This window comes from Agelaius phoeniceus, chromosome 6 (assembly GCF_051311805.1).
Source record: "Agelaius phoeniceus isolate bAgePho1 chromosome 6, bAgePho1.hap1, whole genome shotgun sequence".
In the NCBI taxonomy this organism is placed as follows: domain Eukaryota; kingdom Metazoa; phylum Chordata; class Aves; order Passeriformes; family Icteridae; genus Agelaius; species Agelaius phoeniceus.
The window spans coordinates 62,470,870-62,495,960 of NC_135270.1; the positions used below are offsets into that span (position 1 = coordinate 62,470,870).

The following is a 25,091-nucleotide window of genomic DNA, read 5'->3' on the forward strand; positions in this document are numbered from 1 at the left end:
GGGCTGCAGAATCCCTGAGGGAGCCGGGCAGGGGCTGCAGAATCCCTGAGGGAGCCGGGCAGGGGCTGCAGAATCCCTGAGGGAGCTGGGCAGGGGCTGCAGAATCCCTGAGGGAGCTGGGCAGGGGCTGCAGAATCCCTGAGGGAGCTGGGCAGGGGCTGCAGAATCCCTGAGGGAGCTGGGCAGGGGCTCAGCCTGGAGCAAAGGAGGCTCAGGGGGCCCTTGTGGCTCTGCACAGCTCCTGCCAGGAGGGCACAGCCGGGGGGAACAGGGACAGGAGCAGAGGGAACGGCCTCAGGCTGGGCCACAAAGCTTTAGCTCTGATATTGAGAATTCCTTCCTGAAAGGTTTGTCCAGCCCTGGCACAGCTCTCAGGGCAGTGGGGGACTCGCCATCCCTGGAGGGATTTAAAAGCCACATGGATGTGGCACGTGGGGACACAGGTCAGTGATGGCCTTGGCAGTGCTGGGGGAACACTTGGACTGCCATGGTCTCAGAGGACTTTTCCAACCTCAACAATTCTCACTGACTTTTACTTATGAGGAGGGATGAGGATGGAACTCCAGAGCTGCACAGAACTGCTGCAGTCCATCAGCACACACAAAAACGTACTCAGGGCTGTGTCCAAGAGCTGCTGCTCCTGCACCAAGAGCTCAGTGCTCCTGAGGGGTGACCCTGCCTGCCTGCAGATCATGGAACCAGACAAACTCCGAGTGTGAAGGACACAGAAAAGACCCAGAACCTCTTTTATTAATCAGCACCCACCTACTGGGTGAGATTCTCCAGAGGGAACAGCACCAACACCAGGCACTGACCACACACACCCCAACACTGCCCCCACTGCCACTCTGCTTCTGTGCAATAGAACCCTGAGAACTTCTGAGCTATTCAGAGCTCCCTCGAAAAACAGGAACCAGATGCCTACGTGCAGAGGCCTGCCCTGTCTGCTGTTGATCCACCACTGAGTTTAAGCTTAATAAAAATTAATTGCATGATTTCTTAAAAGGTCACATCCACCTCTGAGGCTGGACTGGGAGAGCTGGGCTTTACTGGAAGCACAGTGGTGTCTACAACTTCATTGATGCAACATAAGACAAATCCTAGGAAATCACATCTCAGATTTGTGCTGCTGTGTTTATTCCAAATCCAGCTCCAGCTCCAGCTTGGGCAGTGCCTGCTGAAGCACACGGAAGGTTGTTTCTTTCTCTCTGATCCCAGGAAGGTCACTCAGGTACAAATATTCCAGGTTCCTGTAAATATTCAAAAAGAAAATGAGCAACTGCTGTTGAATTGCTGACAGAGAAATTGGAGAAATTATTCTACTGCAGTTTTGAGTATTTTAAATGGTGACTGGAATTTTTGGTACTTTAACTGGTTCTACTGGAAGTTTGTTTCTGAAGTGGGTGTTTGGGGTTTTTAGCTGCAGTACCCAAGTGCACCCCATTCCTGAGCACCCAGGAGTGTCCCAGACCCTGAGGCCCAGGAGGGTGGCGTGACAGGAAGCTGTGAGCTGGACAAGCACTGAAAGCTGCAGGACACAAACTGTGTCAAACAGAGCTGCTGCACGACAGGGCTCAGAACAGCAGCCAAGCTGATCATGAATTACCTGCTGATCACTAATTACCTATCCTCAAGGCCACCCCAGCCCCAATGCCAATGCCAAGCCCTGAGCAGGGAGCCCTCGGTGCCCCACGTACGCCAGCTTGTGGAGTGCCAGGATGCCTTTGTCAGTGACGTTGCCACAGGAGATGATCCTCAGCTGCTGCAGACTCCTCTGCAGGTTGCTGGTGTCGCTGAGCCTCTGCAGACACTGGTCCTGGATGTACATGCACTTCTCCAGCCTGATGTCTGTGACGTGCTCCAGGCCATCTGCAGGGGCACAAGGGACGCTTTGCTCCACAACTCCAGCTCCAGCCTGATACTACAGGGATAAAATGTTTCTAAAATCGTGGAATATTCAGGGGACTTAAAAAGGAAGGCTAGGCCTGGTAGGCCCTGGGAAAATGTTAGGCTGCACCTGGATAATCACTGAATGACCATGATAAATGACAGGATTGTTAGATTGTTTGGTAATTGGATATAATTACTGTTTAATCCTAACAAGAATAATAAAAAACTGTGTTGGGGGTTTGATGAAAACTACAAAATCCATGCTTGGGTGAAATCAATGTATACAATAGAACAATAGAAGTTTAATAATTAATATGTAATTATATAACAATAAGGGTATAAAAACATTATGGGTTGATCCTGAACCCGTGTCAGAGTCAGCTCTGGGTCTGTACCCCTGACACCCAGAGCTCTCCAACAAAAGCCCCTGCACAGAATCCTTCCCTGGTTTTGTGTTCCTGAACACTGACAAGCCTGTGCTGCTTGTTAAATTCTCAATTTAACAACTGCCCCTAAAACCACCCAGCCACACACTCCTTTATACAGTGGGGCTGTAACACACAGTGAATCTCCAAAGCCCTTTTGTGGCTCTTCAGATTTAGGAAAACCTTGGGGTTTGAATTGTTTCAGTAAGAATTCCAGAGCTTTGAAATGGGCAAGTAACAAAAAACCTACACAATTTTGGGTAATAAACAATGACTGACATAAGAAAGTGCTAATGCCAGGAATTCAGGGTCCCTTGCTATGAAAAAATAAAACAGCCTGTTCCCTTTTTGGTTTCTGTTATTTAAAGACCACCTGAAACACTTGGTTTTTGTCTTTTTTATTTGTCTTTGAAGACATCATAAATGCCTGGATAATGAGCAGAATACAACTTCAGAGACACCAAAATCATCCCTTGGTGCAGAAGAAAAATAATATTTATAGTGCTTTTTGCTACAAACTCATCAAAATTTGTGGCACTTCCTTAGTGCTATGGCAACTTCAGGTAAAAGCTGAAATTCCCAAAGTCTTTCCACTTCATACCACACCTCCAGCAAAACCCTGGGCACTGATAAATATTTATAAAGGGGGGAAAACCCCACAAATTATTTATGAGTATCTTGCTAAGGAATGAGAAAATGACACCATTATTCATATTTTGATGCAATTCAAATGAAAGTCATTAAAACAATCACCGTGTGTACTGTGAAAAATGTGTATTTTATGATTGGCTTTTTGCAAATATTCAAATGAATATTGTATGTGTTGTGTTAGAAAGTGATGCTGTGTTAATTTTCTAAGGTAGTTATTAAATACAGTTTTAGGTTATAACAAAATGTTAAAATAGAAACTATGCTATGTAGGATACTTTTTTTAAAGAAAGGACTCGCAGTGAGACAGCAGCCACAGGACACCTGAATCTTTCAGAGAAAGAGAATTCATTGCTCCATTATCAGGAGAAATGAACTTCTTCCTGCCTTGCTCAGCTATGAGGATGCTGTCAGGATTCAGAGGAAGAAGCTGACACTGCCCAGACAGAATCCTGTGTTTGAATGGAATTTCTGCATCATGGATGAGCTGTATGAATATGCAACAGGCTGTTGTTTTAAGGGTTAATCCTCTGGTAACGTGGGGCCTTTTTCAGGCTTATTTTGCCCAGAAAAAGTACCCAGAGTGTCCACAACTCTTTGTTTCTATTGTCTCATATTATCCTAATCCAAATTGTCCAAATCATTATTACTCTAATTACATTACTATCCATATAACCATTTCATTACCCTTAAACTTTCAAAATTCCAAAACCAAGCGAGTGGCGCTTTCCCCCGTGTACATTACCCAGGTAGTCAAATCCTCTGTACATGATGCACGAGTCGGTGGCGTTGATGGCCTCGATCTTGTACCTGCCCAGGGGCCCCGTGGGCAGGGCGTTGTAGTCCTGCTGCCACTTGGGCGAGCCCTGGTAGCGGACCAGGGCCCCGCAGCGCAGCAGCCACTCCGAGGCCGCGCGGTCCGGACCCACGGCTCGGATGCGCTCGTGATCCACCCTGCGGGACACAGAGAGCAGCCACAGCCCGCCCGGAGCGGGGCTCAGTTATCCCGGGGATAATCGAAACGCTCCCAGCAAATCTGTGGCCGTGTGTCAGAGGAGTGAGGGTGGGATTTACTAGAAGGAGTTTAAGAATGGGTGAGTTCTGGATTGTGCAGTGCTTAATGTGAAAAATGCGTATTTTATGACTGGCTTTTCGTGAATATTCAAATGAATATTGTATGTGTTGTGTTAGAAAGTGATGCTGTGTTAATTCTCTTAAGTAGTGTGTTAAATACAGTTTTAGGTTATAAAATATGTTAAAATAGAAACTATGCTATGTAGGATCCTTTTCTTTAAAGAAAGGACTTGCAGTGAGACAGCAGCCACAGGACACCTGAATCTTTCAGAGAAAAAGAATTTATGGCCCTCTTATCAGAAGAAATGAACTTCTTCCCGCCTCAAAGGCGCTGTTAGGACTCAGAGGAAGAAGCTGACACTGCCCAGACAGAATCCTGTGTTTGAATGGAATTTCTGCATCATGGATGAGCTGTATGAATATGCAACAGGCTGTTGTTTTTAAGGGTTAATCCTCTGGTAACGTGGGGCCTTTTTCGGGCTCGTGCTGCCCAGAAAAGGTACCTGGAGTGTCCGTAACTCTTTGTTTCTATTGTCTCATATTGTCCTAATCCAAATTATCCAAATCATTATTACTCTAATTGTATTACTATTTTTATAACCATTTTATTACTATCAAACTTTTAAAATTTAAAAAAACAAGTGATTGGCGTTTTTCACATTAATCTGGTGTGAGGTTTTTTAACTTAAGCGGCAGATGCTCTTTAGAAAAAGAATACAAATATAACAGGGCTTAACTCAGTTTCCTTCCATGTCTGTAAGGAAAGAAAACTCTGCTACCGGTTAAGGTGAGTTTTGGGGTCAAAGAAGAGCAGGATTTAGGGATGGGATCCATGTGGCCAGGGCAGGGGCAGAGCCCACACCTTGCTCTGGAAGGTCACGGCTTTGGAAGGGGAAGCAGATACGGAATGACCCCATGCCAACAACCCAGCATGCAGTCTGGGGGGAAAGAGGAGCATTAATGACAGAAAACGTTTTCTGCAGCGTAGGGACTTGATTGTTCCGCTTCACAAACCGCGCAGAGAATTTGAGGGATCTGCAAGTTAATTATTAACCAGCGACTCACTCTTACTTGTTGAACACGGCATTCAGCCATCCCCAGAAGGCTCTACAACTGCCCGGCGGCAGCGGCGGCTTCCTCAAGAGCGTCCCCAAGGCCATCATCACCTTCTTGCAGCCGGGAGAGGGGAAAGGGAGGTGTTATTGGGTGTTATTTGCAGCGCCAGCAGCAGCAGGGGGAGGCCGCGCCGCCCTCACGGCCTGAGTGGGGCTGTGAGCCCGGCGGGGCCCACGGCTGCAGGGGGGGCCGGCACCGCCCCCGGGCTGGCCCCGGCGCCGAGCGGCCGAACCTTGCCCGGCTGAGCGGAGCGGAGCAGGAGGGCAGGGGCAGCAGGAGGAGGAGCAGGGGCAGCAGCAGCAGGAGGAGCAGAAGAGGAGGAGGAGGAGAGGAGAGGAGGAGGAGGCGCGGCCGCGGCCCCGGCGCTCCCTCCGCCCCCAAGATGGCGGCGGCGCTGAGGGGCCGCGCGGGCCCGGGCGGGGCCCCGGCGCTGTGGCGGCTCCAGAGCCGGCGGCGCAGGTGAGGCCGGGGGGCAGCGGGGCGGGCCCGGCCCCAGCGGCACCTTCCACAACCCTGCCTGTTCCCTGCCCTCGGCACCGGAACCTCGTCCCTGTCCCCCGTCCCCTCACCCCTTCCCCTGTCCTCTTGCCTTTACTTAGCCACTTCCCCTGTGACTTTCTGTGAAAATTGTGTACTTTATGATTGGCTTTTCGCAAATATTCAAATGAATATTGTATGTGTTGTGTTAGAAAGTGATGCTGTATTGATTCTCTTAAGTAGTGTGTTAAATATAGTTTTAGGTTATAACAAAATGTTAAAATAGGAACTATGCTATGTAGGTTACTTTTTTTAAAAGAAAGGACTTGCAGTGAGACAGCAGCCACAGGACACCTGAATCTTTCAGAGAAAGAGAATTTATTGCTCCATTATCAGGACAAACGAACTTCTTCCTGCCTGCTCAGGATTGGAGACACCGTCAGGATTCAGAGGAAGAAGCTGACACTGCCCAGATGGAATCCTGTGTTGGAATGAAATTTCTGCATCATGGATGAGGTGTATGAATATGCAACAGGCTGTTGTTTTAAGGGTTAATCCTCTGGTAACGTGGGGCCTTTTTCAGGCTTATTTTGCCCAGAAAAAGGTACTCAGATGTCCATAACTCTTTGTTTCTATTGTCTCATATTGTCCTAATCCAAATTGTCCAAATTATTATTACTCTAATTATATTACTCTTTTTATAACCATTTTATTACTATTAAATTTTAAAATTTTAAAACAAGCAATTGGCATTTTTCACACTGTCCGTATCATTTCCCCCCATCCCCTGTCCCTCTCTCCTGTATCCTCTATGTTTGCTATGTCACCTTTCCCTATCCCCTTTTCCTCTCTCCTATATCCCCTATATTCTCTATAGCCACTTCCCCTATATCCTTTATCTGCCATCCCTATACTTTCCCCCTTTACATTATTAATCACCCCTATCCCCTTTCCTCTATCCCATTTTCTTCTCCCCTATGTCCTCTTTATTCCTTAGATCTCCTTCCCTTATATCACCTTCCTTTATATCCACTTTCCCTTCCTTTCCCCTTTCCCCATCCTTTCCCCTCTATTCCTGACATGCCCTTCCCCTATCCCCACCCTTTTCCCCTATTGTTATTTGTGAAAAACACCAATTACTTGGTTTTAGAATTTTAAAAGTTTAATAGTAATAAAATGGTTATAAAAATAATAATATAATTAGAGTAATAATAATTTGGACAATTGGATTAGGACAATATGAAACAAAGAGTTACAGACAGTCCGGGTACCTTTTCTGGGCAGCACAAGCCCAAAAAAGGCCCCACGTTACCAGAGGATTAACCCTTAAAAACAACAGCCTGTTGCATATTCATACAACTCATCCATGATGCAGAAATTCCATCCAAACACAGGATTCTGTCTGGGCAGTGTCAGCTGCTTCCTCTGAACCCTGCCCAAGTGAGGTGGGAAGAAGTTCATTTCTCCTGATAATGGAGCAATGAATTCTCTTTCTCTGAAAGATTCAGGTGTCCTGTGGCTGCTGTCTCACTGCGAGTCCTTTCTTTAGAAAAATATCTTGCATGGCATAGTTTCTATTTTAACATTTTGTTATAACCTAAAACTATATTTAACACTATATTTAAGAAAATTAACACAGCATCACTTTCTAACACAACACACATAATATTCATTTGAATATTTGCGAAAAGCCAATCACAAAATGCGCATTTTTCACACCATCCCTTGTCCCTGTCCCTGTCCCTGCAGCTCGTTCGACGTGGCCGTGGTGGGCGCGGGGATCGTGGGCTTGGCCGCGGCCCGGGAGCTCCTGCAGCGCCACCCCTCGCTGGCCATGGCCGTGCTGGAGAAGGAGCAGGAGCCAGGTACGTGTCACACCTGAGGAAAAATCCTTTCGCTAGGATCTGTTCTCCTGAGAAGCTGAGAGGCCTCAGGAACGGAATGTAAACAGCAATTATCTGCTGCTGTGGAATGCAACAGGGGCACCTGGGATTGGTCTCTGTGGTTGTTTCTAATTAATGACCAATCACAGCCCAGCTGGCTCGGACTCTGGTCAGTCACAAGATTTTATGATCATTCCTTTCTATTCCTTGCTTTTTCTTTTAGTATAGTTTTAGTATATCATTTTCTTTTAATTTAATATATATCATAAAATAATAAATCAGCCTTCTGAAACATGGAGACAAGATTCTCCTCTCTTCCCTTGTCGGGGTTGCCTGCAAATTGCAAAGGTTACAGAGTGGGACAGGGACCCAGGGGAGGCTGTGCCCCAGGACACTCTGCCAGAACCTCAGCATCCCATGGATATCTGTGTGCAGGGAGCAGTAGCTGTGGGAGAGCAGCTGCCCTCGTTGTTGAAGTGGGTGATGGATTTCTTATTTCCAGGACATGGCTTGGAGCAGCCTGGGATAGTGGAAGGTGTCCCTGAGCCTGGCAGGGGATGGAACGAGGTGATCTCTAAAGTCCCTTCCATCCCAAACCATCCTGGGACTCTGTGATGGCTCTCACAGAATCCCTGGGTTGGAAAGGATCTTCAGGATCATGGAGTCCAACCCAGCCCCAACAGCTCAACTCAACCCTGGCAGCCAGTGCCACATCCAGGCTTTGTTAAACACACCCAGGGATGGGGACTGCACCACCTCCCTGGGCAGCCATTCCAGAACTTTATCTCCCTTTCTGTAAAAAACTTTTTCTTAATATCCAACCTAAATTTCCCTTGGTGCAGCTTGAGACTGCATGTCAGTGCCAAGGCTCTCCCCTAACAGGGATTTCTTCCACCCTTCTCCCAAGGGTTGTCCTTCAGCAGAGTTTCATCAGTCTGTGCTTCTCTGCTGGGGCTGCAGGTTGGGAATTTTGAGTTAAAAACTCCTGTGCAAGCTGCAGTGTGGCTGCTGGGGCTGCAGATTGGGAATTTTGAGTTAAAAACTCCTGTGCAAGCTGCAGTGTGGCTGCTGGGGCTGCAGATTGGGAATTTTGAGTTAAAAACTCCTGTGCAAGCTGCCCTGTGACTGCTGGGGCTGCAGCAGCAGGGGAATGGCAGGAGAGAGGACAAGGAGGGGAATAAGCAGGATAAGGAATGGTGCAGCTTGTGGGAGGGCACAGGCAGGTTCTGCATGGAGAATCCCAAGGGATAGACATCAATGATTAACTCCAAACAGGACCTGTGAGCCCAAAATCTTGTCTGAAATAGCTCCACCAGCCTGGCTATAAATTGCTTTTGAGATGTTCCATGAATGACACAAAATGACTTTTTATCCCCAAGACACAGAGCTGTGTGAGTGCCAAGCAGGAGTGACCTTTGGGCATCCACACCTTAAAGAGGGAGAAGAACCTGACCAAATGACTTCAGTAAAAATATTTGTGCTGTTTTTCACCTCTATTTTATCTATTTGCAAAGAGGAAATAGCAACCCAATCCAGTTCACAAATACTCAAAATTATCCTCCCAGGCCTGCCAGCATGTCCAAAGGAATTGTGGATTGGACAGATCCTATGTTGGATGAGGCCCTAGGAGATGCATTTCATTGTAAAAATTGGATTTTAAAATTGAATTTTACCCTGTTTTGATTGATTGTTTTGTTCTTGAAGGAAAACATTGTGGTTTTCAGGTTTTTTTCCTGTTGGTCCAACACAATGCAGGCTGTGATGGATTATCATTAACCAGGGCTGGCTGTGTCAGTGTTTCTCTGACCTTTTGAGGCCAGGGGAGGAATTAATTGTGCTGTTCTCTCACCTCATCATGCCTCATAATGCTGATTTAAGGCAGGACCTCAGTGAACTCGTGTTTCTGACAGCAGAAGTGATGAAGTGGGAGCAACTGAGTTCTAACCATGTGTTTTTCTTTCTCTTCAGCCCATCACCAGAGTGGCCACAACAGTGGTGTGATCCACAGTGGGATTTACTACACCCCTGGCTCCCTGAAGGCCAAGCTGTGTGTGCAGGGGGCAGCCCTGTGCTACAAATACTGTGACCAGAAGGGCATTCCCTACAAGCAGTGTGGGAAGGTACAGGAATCCTGGGCTTCCCTGCTTCACCCTTGGAAACTGAGGCTGTTCTGAATGTGGTGTGAGGTACCACCTATGGCACAGGCCTGCTTGTGGGTTCTCTCCACAAGCTGCAGATAATTTTATACAGGAATGTGTATAATGTCCATAATCCCCTCCTGCCCCCACATCATCCCTTTCAGTTTGAGAGAAGGTTTTTCATCATCTCCCCACGCTGCCTTCATGCTCTGAACCATTTTTAATTCACTGTGTGCAAGGTGAGGACCAGGGCTGGGCAGAGCATGCCAGGTGTGGTCAGGCTCAGTGAAACACAGTTCTGTGCCCATTTCCCTGTTGCTCTAACACTCAGGTCAGGTTCTCCACTCTCACTGGGCACTGAGCTGCTGTTTCCACAGGACTCTCTGTCCTGACCCCAAGGTTTTGGCCCTGAGGGATAAATTGGAATTCCAGGGTTTTTTTCTTGGAGCTGTGTCTGGTGTGTGCTCCCTGTGCTGCCAGGCTGGGCACAGGGTGGCACTGTGGGTCTGTGCAGCAGCACACCTGAGGGGACAGCCTGCTCAGAGCTGTCCTCAGGGGCTCAGCTGGAGCCTGGGGCAGCTGAATTTCTGTGTTTTGTACCAAGATGTGCAGGGCATCTCCACTGGAGCGTGGATACTTGCATGTATATACCTAGCAGAAACTAACAGTGAGGTTAGCACTGAGTCTTTTGGCCTTGGGTGTGTATGGCAACCATCTGGACATCTTCAGTGTCATGCTGTTTATAAGCTACAAGAACGTAAAATTTGGTGGGTGATTGGTTGATGATTTATGCTCATGGTTCATATTTTTGCAGGGTGGCAGCAGGAGCAGGACAGGGCTTGTCCCCTGTGCTGGCACTGCTGGGCCACCTCCAGTGCTGGGACAGCTCTGGGCCCCTCCCAGCAAAGCCACAGGAGGGGCTGGAGCATGTCCAGGGAAGGGAATGGGGCTGGAGCACCAGGAGAGGCTGAGGGAGCTGGGCAGGGGCTGCAGAATCCCTGAGGGAGCTGGGCAGGGGCTGCAGAATCCCTGAGGGAGCTGGGCAGGGGCTGCAGAATCCCTGAGGGAGCTGGGCAGGGGCTGGAGAATCCCTGAGGGAGCTGGGCAGGGGCTGCAGAATCCCTGAGGGAGCTGGGAAGGGGCTGCAGAATCCCTGAGGGAGCTGGGCAGGGGCTGCAGAATCCCTGAGGGAGCCGGGCAGGGGCTGCAGAATCCCTGAGGGAGCCGGGCAGGGGCTGCAGAATCCCTGAGGGAGCCGGGCAGGGGCTGCAGAATCCCTGAGGGAGCTGGGCAGGGGCTCAGCCTGGAGCAAAGGAGGCTCAGGGGGTCCTTGTGGCTCTGCACAGCTCCTGCCAGGAGGGCACAGCCGGGGGGAACAGGGACAGGAGCAGAGGGAACGGCCTCAGGCTGGGCCACAAAGCTTTAGCTCTGATATTGAGAATTCCTTCCTGAAAGGTTTGTCCAGCCCTGGCACAGCTGCCCAGGGCAGTGGGGGAGTCCCCATCCCTGGAGGGATTTCAAATCCCTGTGGATGTGGCACTTGGGGACACAGGTCAGGGGTGGCCTGGCAGTGCTGAGGGATCAGTTGGACTCTCAGAGAGCTTTTCCAAGCTGAACAATTCCATGATTCCATGGCACTCCCTGGCAGTTCATTCCAGGGAGGATCATGGTGAAACTTCACCAGCTGTCCCTGGAGCAGCCCCAGGCTTGGAGAGCCTCACACCTGGGAGGATCATGGGCTGTGCAAAGCTGGCACAGGTGATTCTGTCTGCATTCATCTCCTGAGATAGCTGTGAACAGCCTCCTTGGTTAAATGAAACTGGTACAATTCCACTCAGGCCATGTCAGAACATGTCCCCACTCTCTCCTCGAGGCTCTTGGAGGTTGGTACATCTTGGGTTGAGTTCAGTTTTACTTCTGGAAGCATCCCAGTGGTTCTTCAAATTCAAATTCTCTTCTCTCACATGCAGACTTGTAGTCTCAGGCTGCTTCTGACAAATACTGTCAATTGATTGTAACTCAAGCTACAGTTTAGCATTTATTTTTTCATTCTCTGTGATATATTAGTGCTTCCTCAGCAATAGAATTCTGTGCAATGAATGGCACCAACCATTCTTCACCCCCTGGATTCCTTGTTCACTCATTCCCTGCTGCTTGTGCTTGATGCCAAACCTGCCCTGCTCTGTTTTGCTCACTGCTGTGACTTTTTTTCCTTTCCCAAAGCTGATTGTGGCTGTGGAACAGGATGAAATCCCAAGGCTCAAAGCTCTGTATGAGAGGGGCCTGCAGAACAATGTCCCAGGGCTGAAACTCATTGGAGCCAAGGAAATCCAGGAGAAGGAGCCCTTCTGCAGGGTAAGGGGTTGCCATACTTCTATTTACCTTGTAAGAGCTGTTTCTCAAGTGAAAACATATTTTAATTTAACACATTTTAAAAAAATTAACAATTTCTAAAATTTAATTTAACAAAATTTAACAAATACTTTTCTGGCCTCGAGCTTCAAGTTCAGAAGAGCCTGAAAATTCCTTCCCATCCATAAAAGTGTTTTTGGATCAAGCCCATTTCAGTGAGGTTGTTATGTAGCACTTCTCAGCCTGTTTATTTTCACAGCAGGAGGAATGTGTGGAACACAGATTTGTTATTGATTAGTCTGTCTTTGTTTGAAAGGAAAAGCTGGGTGTGAATTCCCTGTGCTGTTTCATCTGGCAGCCTGCTCTGGTGCAGCTGTGACACTCAGGAGTGATTGTAGATACAGAGAGAAATTTTCTGGAAAATAATATTTTCATTTGCCCTGTAAACATTTTGGATCTGCTCCCTAAAACATCCTGGGAGTGTTCCAGATCCAGCTGAGCACAAGGGGAGAGAGCAGCACTGTCACAGACACATTTTATGAAAAATCCTTTCCTTAGGATCTTTTCTCCTGAGAAGCTGAGAGGCCTCAGGAACAAAATGCAAACAATGATTATTTGTGCTGTGGAATGCAACAGGGGCATCTGGGATTGGTCCCATGTGGTTGTTTTTAATTAATGGCCAATCACAGCCCAGCTGGCTCAGACTCTCTGAGAGTCACAAGATTTTATTATCATTCCATTCCTTTCTTTCCTTGTCTTCTGATAAAATCCTTTCTCTATTCTTTTAGTATAGTTTTAATGCATCATTTTCTTTTAATATAATATATCTCATAAAACAATAAATCATCCTTCTGAAAGATGGAGTTCAGATTCTCATCTGTTCCCTCACCCTGGGAGCCCTGCAAACACCAGCCCTCCCTTGCCATGCAGTGCAGGTATTCCAGATGAAATATTCCAGTTTTCATCTTCCTCTGTGTCAAACCCTGACAGGGACTGATGGCCCTGGACTCTCCCTACACTGGCATTGTGGATTACAAACAAGTGGCCCAGTCCTATGCCAGAGACTTCCAGGAAGCAGGGGGGACAATCCTGACTGATTTTGAGGTCACAGACATGGAGATGGCCACAGAAAGTTCTGCAGAAAGTGAAGATGGTAAGGCTGTATTTTTTTTTTTTTTTGCCCTCCATTTACTACAAAGATTTTGTTCAAAACACAATTTTTTAAACAAATCTGAAGTTTTCTATCCCCTAGGGATGAGAAAAAAGGCAAAATTATTTTAGTGAGAGTATTCAGCAAACTCACTTGGGGGTTTTAGCAGGCAGGTCACCCTTCAGCTGAAACAAGTGAGAGTAAAATAGAGAAATCAAGTTGTTCTCTCTTAAACTCAGATTTAGCTGAATCTTGCATGTTTATTCTTGTGATAGTGATGTTCCTTATCCTGAAGGCAGGTTGGATGTGTGCTGGCACACAGAGGGAAGAATAAAACCCCTATTAATTAATAAATCCAGTCATGTCCAACCACATTAATTATGACAAGAGTAGTTCTTACATAGCTTGGGAGATATTCCAGAGGAAAATTCCTTCCTGTTCTGTCAGTTCTCTGGTGCTTGTTCCAGTAATTCCTTCTCTTGTCTAATTCCATTTCAGGGCTGAAATACCCAGTCATTGTTAGGAGCAAAAAGGTAAGGCTGAAACAGAAGTTTTAATTCCTTCCAGGAAGCTGCTTCTCCTTTTCTTCAGATTTTATTTTCTTGTGAATGAATAATTTCCAAAACCAAAATATTAAAAATCTGCTGTTCAGCACCATGAGCAGTTTGATAAAACAACTGCAATCAGTTCTTAACAATGAGGGTGTTCAAATAAGTAAATAATAATAATAATGATGGTGGTGATTCTGTAAAATATTAAGTGATAACTTTCTGCTCCCTGACATTTAACATCCCTTATCTGCTTTATTTGCACAATCTGATGCTTGTGCTTCCAAGAACTCCTCTATGACTTGTTCATCTGGTGACAAACACCAATTTTCATGTTTGCTTTTGGGCTCTGGCATCCATAAAACGATAAGGAGGCTTTTAGCATCATTTTATTTTCATTTTCTCATCAGAGCAGTGCAGCAGGTGCATGGCAGCTGCAGTTCCTGCAGTCAGGAGCTGAGCCTGCACCCCTTCACCTTCAGGAGGGAATATCTGCAACAAAAACAACTTCACAACCCCTCTGGTCACTTTTAAAGTTACTTCTGCTGCTTTTTTTTTGCCTATTTTTTTGCTCTTTCGTTAAAAAGTAGCTTCCAAAATTTGTTAAGATTTTTTTTCACCAAATACTGGGGTTTTTTTTCTTTTTGTGAATTCTTTTTCACTTGAAAAAGAAATTAGTATTTAAGGGAAGATACTAAGCTAAGAATTTTCTATTCTATTTTATTTATTTAATATATAATATAATATAATATAATATTATATTATATTATATTATATTATATAGTATATATTATATATATAATATATATTAAATATATATAATATATAATAATATATTATATAATATTATAATAATATATATTATATTATTATATAATATATTATATTATTTATCATATAATAATTTTATACTATTGTTATATAATTATATATTATTATATATAATAATATATAATAGAATATATAATATGTATTATTAATATATAATAGAATAGAATATAATAGAATATATAATAATATATTATTACATATAATATATTATTATATAATAATATAATAGAATATAATAGAATATATATAATATTCTATTTTATTTCTTTAAATTTTCTATTCTATTTTATTGCAGTATAATTGCTCCAGGTAAATAAACAGATACTAGTTTTTGATTTTTATGTATTTCTTTATTTAGATGGTAAAGGTGGTTCATTAATTTAGCAGCTCTCCACACCTGTGTGCTGTCAATTTGTGCAGCTGCTCCCACCCTGTGGGCTCAAATCAATGAACATCATTATTTCACTTATTAAATAAGTTCATTTTTTTAAAATAAGTGAAATAAATTTTATTTCTTTCAATGAATTTATTAAATTAAATATTTATTTTTATTTATAATATATAATATTATAATTATAGTATATATAATATATAATAATATATATATAATATAATAATATATATTATATTATATCATTAATATAATTATAATATATTTATAATAAATTAAATATTTATTTTTATTTAGAATATATAATATTATAATTATATAATATATATTATATATAATAATATGTATAATATATAATAATATATTATGTAATTAATAGAATTATAATATATTTATAATAAATGAAATATTTATCTATTTAAAGAAATAAAAGCATTTGGGGTTTTTCTGGGTGCAGGGATCAGCTTTGGGGCAGCAGCTGTGGGAGAGCAGCTGCCCTGGTTGAAGTGGGGGATGGATTGCCCATTTTAAATAAGTGAATTGATTTTTATGTATTGATTAATTGATTTATGGATAAGTTTTATACTTAATTGATTTATGGATAAATTTTTGATTTTTATGTATTTCTTTATTTAGATGGTAAAGGTGTTTAATATTTAGCAGCTCTCCACACCTGTGTGCTGTCAATTTGTGCAGCTGCTCCCACCCTGTGGGCTCAAATCAGTGAACATCCTTATTTAAATATGTTAATTTCTTATTTAAATAAGTTAAATAAATATTATTTATTTAAATAAATGCCTGTGGGGGTTTTCTGGGTGTTTTTTTTAAGCAGGTAAATAGAATGTTGATGTGTTTTCAGGTTTTTTTAATAAGTTAAGTAAATATTTTTTAATAAGTTAAATAAATTTTATTTATTTAAATGCCAGTGGGGGTTTTTCTGGGTGTTTTTTTAAGCAATAAATAGAAGGTTGATGTGTTTTGGGTTTTTTTTAAAATAAGTTAAATAATTTTTTATTTTTAAGTTCTATACTTTTTTTTATAAATTAAATACATTTTATTTATTTAAATAAAAGTCTGTGGGGTTTTTCTCGATTTTTTTTAGCAGATAAATAGAATTTTGATGTATTTTGTTTGGTTTTTTTAATAAGTTAAATAATTTTTTTATAAGTTAAATAAATTTTATTTATTTAAATAAGTGCCTGTGGGGTTCTCCTGGTTGTTTTGGTTTTTTTGCAGATAAATAGAATGTTGATGTGTTTTTTCTTTTTTTTTTTTTTTTTCTATAAGTTAAATAAATTTTATTTATTTAAATAAATGGCTTTGGGGTTTTTTTGGGGTTTTTTTAGCGATAAATGGAATTTTGATGTGTTTTGGGTTTTTTTTTAATAAGTTAAATATTTTTTTTTTAAATAAGTTAAATAAATTATTCATATATAAGTTAAATAAATGCCTGTGGTTTTCCTGGGTGGTTTTTTTTTTAGCAGATAAATAGAATTTTGGGGGTTTTTTTTAATAAGTTAAATAAATTTTATTGGTTTAAATAAATGCCTGTGGTGTTGTTCTCGGTGTTTGTCTTAGCAGATAAATAGAATACAATTTTGATTTTTTTTTCAATAAGTTAAATAAATTTTTTCAATAAGTTAAATAAATTTTATTGATTTAAATAAATGCCTGTGGGGTTGTTCTCGGTGTTTGTTTTAGCAGATAAATAGAATAGAATTTTGAGTTTTTTTCAATAAGTCAAATTTTTTTAATAAGTTAAATAATTTTTTTCAATAAGTTAAATAAATTTTATTGATTTAAATAAATGCCTGTGGGGTTGTTCTCGATGTTTGTCTTAGCAGATAAATAGAATACAATTTTGATTTTTTTTTTCAATAAGTTAAATAAATTTTTTCAATAAGTCAAATTTTATTGATTTAAATAAATGCCTGTGGGTTTTCCTGGGTTGTTTTTCTTAGCCAATAAATAGAATTTTGATGTGTTTTTTTTAACAAAAGCTAGATAAATTTTATTGATTTAATTTTCTTTCTTTCTTTGTTTTATGAATGTAATTTTGTTGGTGTTTGGTGTCCCCAGGGGCAGGAGGTGTCCTGTGGGCACATTGTGACCTGTGCCGGGCTCCACTCCGACCGCCTGGCGCAGATCAGCGGCTGCAGCCCCCAGCCCAGGATTGTCCCTTTCCGAGGGGATTATCTGCTGCTCAAACCAGAAAAGTCTTACTTGGTGAAAGGAAATATTTATCCAGTGAGTGCCCCTGCTTTGGGTGCCCCAAGAGCTGCTAAAAATGCAAGAAAAAGGAAAAATTCCGTGGTTGTTTTTGTCAGGCAGTGACGCGCACACGTGGGTGGAGATTGGGTTGGTTTGGGACAGGACAGTTGGGTTTTGTTAATTTTTTTGTTAATTTTTTTTTCTTAATTGAGGAAAACATGTGGGAAGTACCATGTGGGAAGTTATTGCCAGTTGTTTTGTTTATGGTTTTATTTTTGGGGTTTTTATACTTGAGAGAAAAGATGGAGTGTCACATTGCCTCATATCCAGAAAACTCTAAATTATTTCTGTATCTCCTATAGACAGGATTCAGAAGTCAGGGAGAGATGACAGTAATTATTATTTATTATTTAATAATGATAACAGTCCTGTTTAATCTCTTTATGGATAATCTGGACAAAGGTGTTGAATGTACCCTCAGGAGATTCACAGATGACACTGGAGGTCTTTTCCAACCTCAGGGATTCTGGGATGAATTATTGATAAAGGGTTTAATCTTTTCTGCTAATACCCAACACTCAGATTTAGGTATTCTCCTCTCAACTTTATGTTTGAATTCGCTGATTTTGTCATTAAAAACAAACGTGGGAGAAAAGGGAACAACCTTTCTACCATCTAATATAGACAAATGATGGGATGAAGAGCAGCAGTCCCAGACAGAAAATGAATTACAGAGCAAGTGGAGAGAATTCCTAGGGCAGCATTTTAGCTAATTCTGTCCATTTAAATCCTGATTTTCTGAATGTGAGATTAACTTTGCCTGCTAAGCACTGGATCTTTGGGAATGCTGGCCATTGCTGTTTGTCTGATCTCACCTGGGAATGGTTCAGGACCCTGTCTTGGGATGGGAGGGAGGAAGTGGAACAAAAAAAGAAAAAAAAGAAGATGCAGATTTATTATTATTAGCATTATTAGCATTATTATTAGCATTAAGCTGCTAAGTTCAGGCTGGTTTGTACACACAGTAAGGGTTTCCTAATATTTTCTATTCTATTTTATTGCAGTGTGATTGCTCCTGGTGAATAACATCAGGGTGTTGTTGATTTATATCCTGAGAAATCATGTGGACTTTTTTTCCCCCTGTTATTTGTTTTCCTTTTTCCTAAAATTCAGCTTTACCTGGCCCTGCTGTGTTCTCCAGTGTTTCAATTAATGACATGCCACAACTGCACAATTAACAAGCAACAAAACCAGCTCAGAGTCAGCTCTGAGGTTCTGTGGCTCAGAGTTTTGTTGCTGTGGTGGGAAATAAAATGACAAATTTGCTGTTGGAAAGAGCTCTGCTCACTCCTGTGTCCCCTTTCAGGTCCCCAACCCTCGTTTCCCATTCCTGGGGTTCCATTTCACTCCCAGGATGGATGGCAGTGTCTGGCTGGGCCCTAATGCAGTGCTGGCCTTTAAGAGAGAGGGCTACAAACTCCTGGACTTCAGCCCTGGAGACTTTTTAGATGCTGTCACCTACAGGTAAAGATGCCTTGTGCTTGTGGCTGCTCTTGTTGAGATGTCAGCCATGGGAGCCTCTTCCTGCCCCAAATCCTGCTTTTCCCACCTTGTTGGGGTGTTTGTGCTGATAAGGGTGGACTTCCCCAAGACATTTGACTTTGTGTGGTCTCATGTTTGAATTTTGTGCCAGGACATGTCTCAGCCAGTCTGGGAATGTGGCTGCTCCCTGGAAGGTGCTGCTGGAGCCATTCCAGGCTTGGTTTGCACTGTGATAACTTAATCAACTTAGACAGCATCATTGAATACCTGCAGAGGGTGCTGGGAGCAGAGAAGGGCTGGGAGAGAGAGCTGGGAATGCTCCCATGGAGAGGAGAAGGCTCCAGGCAGAGCTCAGAGCCCCTGGCAGGGCCTGAAGGGGCTCCAGGAGAGCTGGAGAGGGACTGGGGACAAGGGATGGAGGGACAGGAGCCAGGGAATGGCTCCCAGTGCCAGAGGGCAGGGATGGGTGGGAGATTGGGAATTGGGAATTCCTGGCTGGGCTGGGATTGCCAGAGCAGCTGTGGCTGCCCCTGGGTCCCTGGCAGTGCCCAAGGCCAGGTTGGACACTGGGACACCCTGGGACAGTGGGAGGTGTCCCTGCCCAGGTTGCTCCAAGCTCATCAAGTCCTGGAACACCTCCAGAACCAGAATTCAGAATTAATTCACCACCACAGCTCTGTGAGCAAGGTTTGTTGGGGCAGAGGAGGCCAAACATGTATTTCTCAAACACAGAGCATGATGTGGTTCCTGATTTTGGGAATGGCATCTCGTGCCCTGCAGTTGCATTTGCTGCCTCCTGCAGCTGCAGCTGGTGCATTGGAGGCAGGCTTTGCCCCAGTGTAGTTGTTTCTCCCCTTTTGTCCACAGTGGGCTGTGGAAGCTGGTGCTGAGGAACGTGTCCTATGGCCTGGGGGAGCTGTACAGAGCCTTCTCCCTCAGTGCCCAGGTCAGGCAGCTGCAGAGGTTCATCCCTGAGGTCACCACCAACGATGTTCTCAGGTAAAGGAAACTTCTTCTCTTGGGAAATCTCCTATTTGCACATGAGAAAACATGGCAGGGGTTTAGTCCCTTCCTCCACCAAAGTATGATACAGAAGCTTGGAGGTCCCAGCACAGGGAGCTCCTCAGTCCAGAGGAGGCATCAGGATGATCTGGAACAGCTCTGCTGGGAGGAAAGGCTGAGAATTTTGGGATTGTTCAGCCTGGAGAAGAGAAGCTTTGGGGTGACCTCACTGTGGCCTTGCAGTACTTGAGGAGAGCCCACAGAAAGATGGAGAGGGAGGGGCAGGACAAGGGGCAATGGCCTCAAACTGCCAGAGGGCAGGGTTGGATGGGAGATTGGGAATTGGGAATTCCTGGCTGGGCTGGAATTGCCAGAGCAGCTGTGGCTGCCCCTGGATCCCTGGCAGTGCCCAAGGCCAGGCTGGACACTGGGGCACCCTGGGACAGTGGGAGGTGTCCCTGCCATGGCAGGGGTGGCACTGGGTGGGCTTTGAGCTCACAGTTTGGCCACCTCAATGATTCCATGACTGTCAGATGCCCCCACTCTGCCTCTGGAGTGTTAAACCTCCCCCAAAAAACGCTTTGTCTCCAGTCCCTGCCCTCCTCCCTGTCTCCCTGGACCCCTCCTCACGGGAATTCCTTTCCTAACTCAGGAACATTTTCCTTCTGCTCCTCCTTCTTTTTGCAGGGGTCCCTCTGGAGTGAGAGCCCAGGCCCTGGACAGTGAGGGCAATCTGGTGGATGACTTTGTGTTTGATGGGGGCTCGGGGGCCGTGGGCAGCAGGATCCTGCACGTCAGGAACGCTCCTTCCCCCGCCGCCACCTCCTCCCTGGCCATCGCCGCCGCCATCGCCGACGAGGCCCAGCGGCGCTTCCGGCTCTGAGCCGGCAGGAGTCCCGGCAGGAATCCCGGCAGGAATCCCGGCAGGAATCTCCCGGCAGGAATCCCGGCAGGAGCCCTGCCTGTGCCCCTCTGCAGCCTGGCACTCCTCCTGAGGGACACACAGCCACCAGGCAGTGCCCGGCAGCCTTGGCAGGCTCTGTGCCCGCTCTGCGGCTCCTCGGCCTGCTGAGGAAGGAGCAGCCATGGCAGGGTCTGCAGCACAGGCACAGCAGGCTGGGATCCCTGTCTGGGGCATTTTCCACCTGGATTTGCCATGGCTGTGCTCACAGTGCTGCCTCCTCAGAGGGGTCTGACAAGCCACGGGTGTGGGGTGGCTCTGATTCCATTGAACGTGGATGTGCAGCCCTCTGGATGACGTGCAGGTAATGGAATAGGAGGATAAGCCCTGCTGATGTGGAATTCAAGGCTTTGGCAGAGATTGAGAACAATATTCAGAGCCTTCGACCTGAATGTAGAGGATTTCACAGAAAAATAAGCTTAAAGAGGATTACCAAAGCCAAGTCAATTTAGATCTGCAATTCAGATACTCTGTCTGATCACTGTCTGTGTTTTTTATAGAGGAGAAATCAAAACATGGATACAATCTCTTACTTTTCATTTCATTTACAGCTGGGAAATCAGCACCAGGTCAGAAACCTCATCAGTGGCTTTGGGTTTCTTCCTTTGAATGCTGATGATGCAAAAGGAGCTGATCTTTGTCCAGGCACTTGAGCAATCAGGGAAAATGGTCTTTGGAACAGGAAATGTGAAATGTGAAGGGGGGGAAGCTCCAGAAACCTGCCCTGAGTCATGGCTGGTGTTGCTTCCCTTGGAGCCCAAGCAGGGATGAGTCAGGGAGATTTCCCATTTTCCCTGAGCACAGGGGGAGCTCAGACAGGGCTGGTGACTCCTCCACTGATCCCCAGTTCTTAGCAGAGATACACCTGGAGGAGTCTGTGTGCAGGGAGAGGTGAAGTAAACTCAGGGCTGAGCTCAGGATCTGGGAGTGTCCTGCAGAACTGCTGCAGAGCAGAATTTTGTGGCCTCAGGGACAAAGTATTGAGGATTTCATAACAGCTGCTGGGTAGCACAGATAATTGTGGGGAGCTTGCACCAGAAAATTGGACATGAATTTCTCCTTTAAAAGTTCTTTCCTGAGCTCCTCTGATGGGAGTGGGTTAGCACAGGAGGGCAGCTGTGAGGCTGAGCTTACTGTACAGATTGGAGACATTTTTGAGGGGAAAAAGGGCTTAATCTGCCATTATTATTATTATTATTAATAATAATAATAATAATAAGAAGAAGAAGAAGAAGAAGAAGAAGTTTTTTTTCCCCAGGTAAAATCTACTTTACCAGCAAATTGATAGCTGGAAATTCCAATACCAACCCTTCCAGAGCAAAGTTTTGGTCACTTCAGGCAGAGATTCAGCTGTTCCAAGTGATCCAGTGCCACAGGGCTGGGTAAAACTTCCCACAGTGGAACAATCCTGTTTTCCCTCCCTGCCAGAAGTGTTGCCTATCAACAGTAAATCCTACAAAAGGATTGCAAAAGCCACTTCCTCCCACATGGGGTGTGGCCCTGACATGTATTAACAGAATAAAGAACATTAAAATGCAAAGCAGACAGAGAGCAGGGGGAGTCCTGAGTCAGCATTTCCCTGGGCACTGCTTTTTTCCTCTCAGGTGATGATTGTTTGGGGGTAAAGTTTATTTGAAATTTAAATTATGAACCTTGATGTAGCATTCTGTGAAATGGAAATGTTTTCAGAGATAAAAGTTTTACACTTTTGTTATAAAAATAAATTCAGAGATTGTGATACCAGGGTTTCAGGCATCAATCTTGTTGCTCACCAAGTGTGAAAATGCATTAATTTATTTTCCAAATGAGCCTCACTTTGATGATTTCATAAATGTGCCTTTTATGATTAAAATGGTGTGGTGGGTTTTTTTTTTTTTAATGCTGTAAAATCTGTGTATTTCTCCTGACTCAGAGAAGAGTTTGACTGGAATTTGTTAATTCTCAGCTGAATTGGGCAGGATCTCACTCTGTGTCACAGAAATCACTTCAGGAGGGGGACACATGACCAAACTTGTCTTCCTAAATTATCTTATCTGTGCTCCTCACACCTCACAGCTTTCCCTCACTCGACAGGACTGCTCTGGTCTGGGCCTGTTGGGACAGGTGAGATGAGAATTCCTGAAACTCTGAATAAATATTTGGACAAACAGCATTTGTTCCCCAGAAGTGTTACAGAATCACAGAACCTCAGGCTGGTTTGGGTTGGAAAGGACCTTAAATCCCATCCCACTGCACCCCTTCCACCCTCCCAGGCTGCTCCAAGCTCTGCCCAGCCTGGCCTTGGGCACTCCCAGGGAATTCCTTCCCAATGTCCCCCCAAACAGTGCCCAGCAGGGTCAGCCCTGCACTCTGGGAGGAGTTGTGCCACCACTATCCCATCCTTATTTTCCTTTTTGCTCGCAGTTTGGGTTTGAGGAACAGGTGTAAAAAAGAAATAAACAGAAAGACTATAAATACAGAAATAGATCATTTAGATATATAGATAGAATAGATATAAATACAGAAATATTTCTTGGGAAGCTCCCAGGCTGCTCTCGTGAGGCAGAAGGGTTGAGCCAGTTTCTGCCTCTGGGTGTATCAGGCTCCTCCAGGAAATCTTACAAAGAAGGATCACAATTTTACTATCAGGAAGGTACATTTTCCCCCCTTTGCTTTAATTTATCCAGGAAGGTACATGTTTTTCCCCCTTTGGTTTAATTTATCCAGGAAGGTACATTTTTTTCCCCTTTGCTTTAATTTATCCATTCCCTCTGTGGACAAGTCTTAAAAATGGGGAGTGGAGGGAATATAAACTGTGAGATTTGAATATTTTGCTGTCAGGAGGGAAATGAGGGGAAAATTTAGCTGGATTTGGGTGATGAGTGGGTGAAGGGAATGTTGTTCTCTGGAGCAGGGAGAAAACTGCATCCAAAAAGGGAGAGAAACTCCTTCAGGTATGGAGAGAAACTGCTGGCAGGTAGGAAAACATCCTCCAGAGAGGGAGGAAAAGTGCCTCGGGGCTGGGATGGGAACAGCCTCAAGGCTGGGATAGAAAAGGTAGAAATTGTCTCGAGGTTTTGATGGAAATTGCCTCCAGGTTTGGATGGAAATTGCCTCCAGGTTGGGAGACAAACATTCTCCAGCTGGGGAGGAAAAGAGCTCCAGGCGGTGAGAAAAATCACCTCAAGGCAGGGAGAAGAGTTCACAGAAAACAGGCTCCAAGCAAGGAGAGAAATTCCTTCCAGGTAATAAACCAGTCTCTAAATAGGGAGGAAAATGCCTCCAAATGGGGAGCAGAAGAGAATTCAGGTGAGGATGGGAATAAGCCCCAGGTGGGAAGAGGCACAGGTGTGCAGGAGGCCTCCAGGTGAGGAGAGACAGGAACAGCCTGCAGGCAGGGAAATGGCACCCAGGGAGGAAGGACAGCAGCCCCTGGGCAGGGAGGGGAAGAGCCTGCAGAAAAACTGATCCAGGCAGGGAAATATCCCCTAGGAAGGGAAATATCCCCTAGGAAGGGAAACATCCTCTGGGCAGGGAAATCTCCTCTAGGTAAAGAATTATCATTTGGGCAGGGAAATGTCCTCTAGGTAGGGAAATCTCCTCCAGGTAGAGAAAAATCATTGGGGCAGGGAAATATCATCCAGGTAGGGAAATCTCCTCTTGGCAAGGAAATCTCCTCTAGGTAGGGAAAATCTCCTCTGGGGAGGGAAATCTCCTTTAGGAAGGGAAATATCCTCCAGGTATCCTCCAGGTAGAGAAATATCATTTGGGCAGGGAAATGTCCTCCAGGTAAGAAAAGAAATATCCCTTTGGTAAGGAAATACCCTCTAGGTAAGGAAACATCTCCTCAGTAAGGAAATATTCCCTCAGTAAGGAAACATCCCCCAGGCAAGGAAATTTCCCCCGGGGCAAGGGAAACATTTCCTAGGTAAGGAAATATCCCCTAGGTAAAGAAATCGCCCCTAGGTAAGGAATTATTCTCTCAGTAAGGAAATATCCCCCAGTTCAGGAATTATCCCCTCAGTAAGGAAATCTCCCCTAGTTAAGGAATTATCCCCCAGTTCAGGAGCTCTCCCACAGTTCAGGAATTATCCCCCAGTTTAGGAAATCTCCCCCATTTAAGGAAATCTCTCCCTCAGTTTAGGAAATCCTCCCCAGTTCAGGAGCTCTTCCCCCAGTTCAGGAGCTCTCCCCTAGTTTAGGAAATCTCCCCCAGTTCAGGAACTCTCCCCTCGGTAAGGAATTATACTCCAGTTCAGGAGCTCTCCCCCCGGCTCAGGAGCTCTCCCCAGTTCAGAGCTGTCCCCTAGTTAAGCAATGATCCCCTGGTTTCGGAGCTCTCCCCGCAGTTTCGGAGCCGTCCCCGGGCCGGGCAGTCCCCGCTCGGTGCCGCAGCTCCGTCCCCGCTCGGTGCCCGCAGTTCCGGGCGCGGCCCGCAGGGGGCGCGCGGGGCGGCGGCGCAGGCGCGCAGGG

At 44.8% G+C, this 25,091-nt stretch overlaps 2 protein-coding genes across 4 annotated transcripts; one reads left to right on the forward strand and one right to left on the reverse strand.

Moving 5' to 3' along the window:
• Positions 1-716: 716 nt before the first annotated feature.
• DMAC2L (distal membrane arm assembly component 2 like) lies at positions 717-5,248 on the reverse strand. Of its 2 annotated transcripts, none has more exons than XM_054634844.2 (4): positions 5,109-5,248; positions 3,709-3,917; positions 1,698-1,869; positions 717-1,250 (listed from the first exon to the last, which is right to left on the reverse strand). In XM_054634844.2, the coding sequence occupies exons 1-4, from the start codon at positions 5,198-5,200 to the stop codon at positions 1,136-1,138; spliced, it is 588 nt and encodes a 195-aa protein (XP_054490819.2). In that variant the 5' UTR covers positions 5,201-5,248; the 3' UTR covers positions 717-1,135. The 2 variants fall into 2 exon arrangements, with proteins under 2 accessions (XP_054490819.2, XP_054490821.1); XM_054634846.2 differs by having other exon boundaries at positions 1,698-1,921.
• Positions 5,249-5,478: 230 nt separating this feature from the next.
• L2HGDH (L-2-hydroxyglutarate dehydrogenase) lies at positions 5,479-21,852 on the forward strand. Of its 2 annotated transcripts, XM_054634843.2 has the most exons (10): positions 5,479-5,612; positions 7,380-7,495; positions 9,482-9,633; positions 11,875-12,006; positions 12,994-13,156; positions 13,652-13,686; positions 17,003-17,170; positions 18,501-18,658; positions 19,544-19,675; positions 20,366-21,852. In XM_054634843.2, the coding sequence occupies exons 1-10, from the start codon at positions 5,536-5,538 to the stop codon at positions 20,559-20,561; spliced, it is 1,329 nt and encodes a 442-aa protein (XP_054490818.2). In that variant the 5' UTR covers positions 5,479-5,535; the 3' UTR covers positions 20,562-21,852. The 2 variants fall into 2 exon arrangements, with proteins under 2 accessions (XP_054490818.2, XP_077036999.1); XM_077180884.1 differs by lacking the exons at positions 5,479-5,612; positions 9,482-9,633.
• Positions 21,853-25,091: the final 3,239 nt, after the last annotated feature.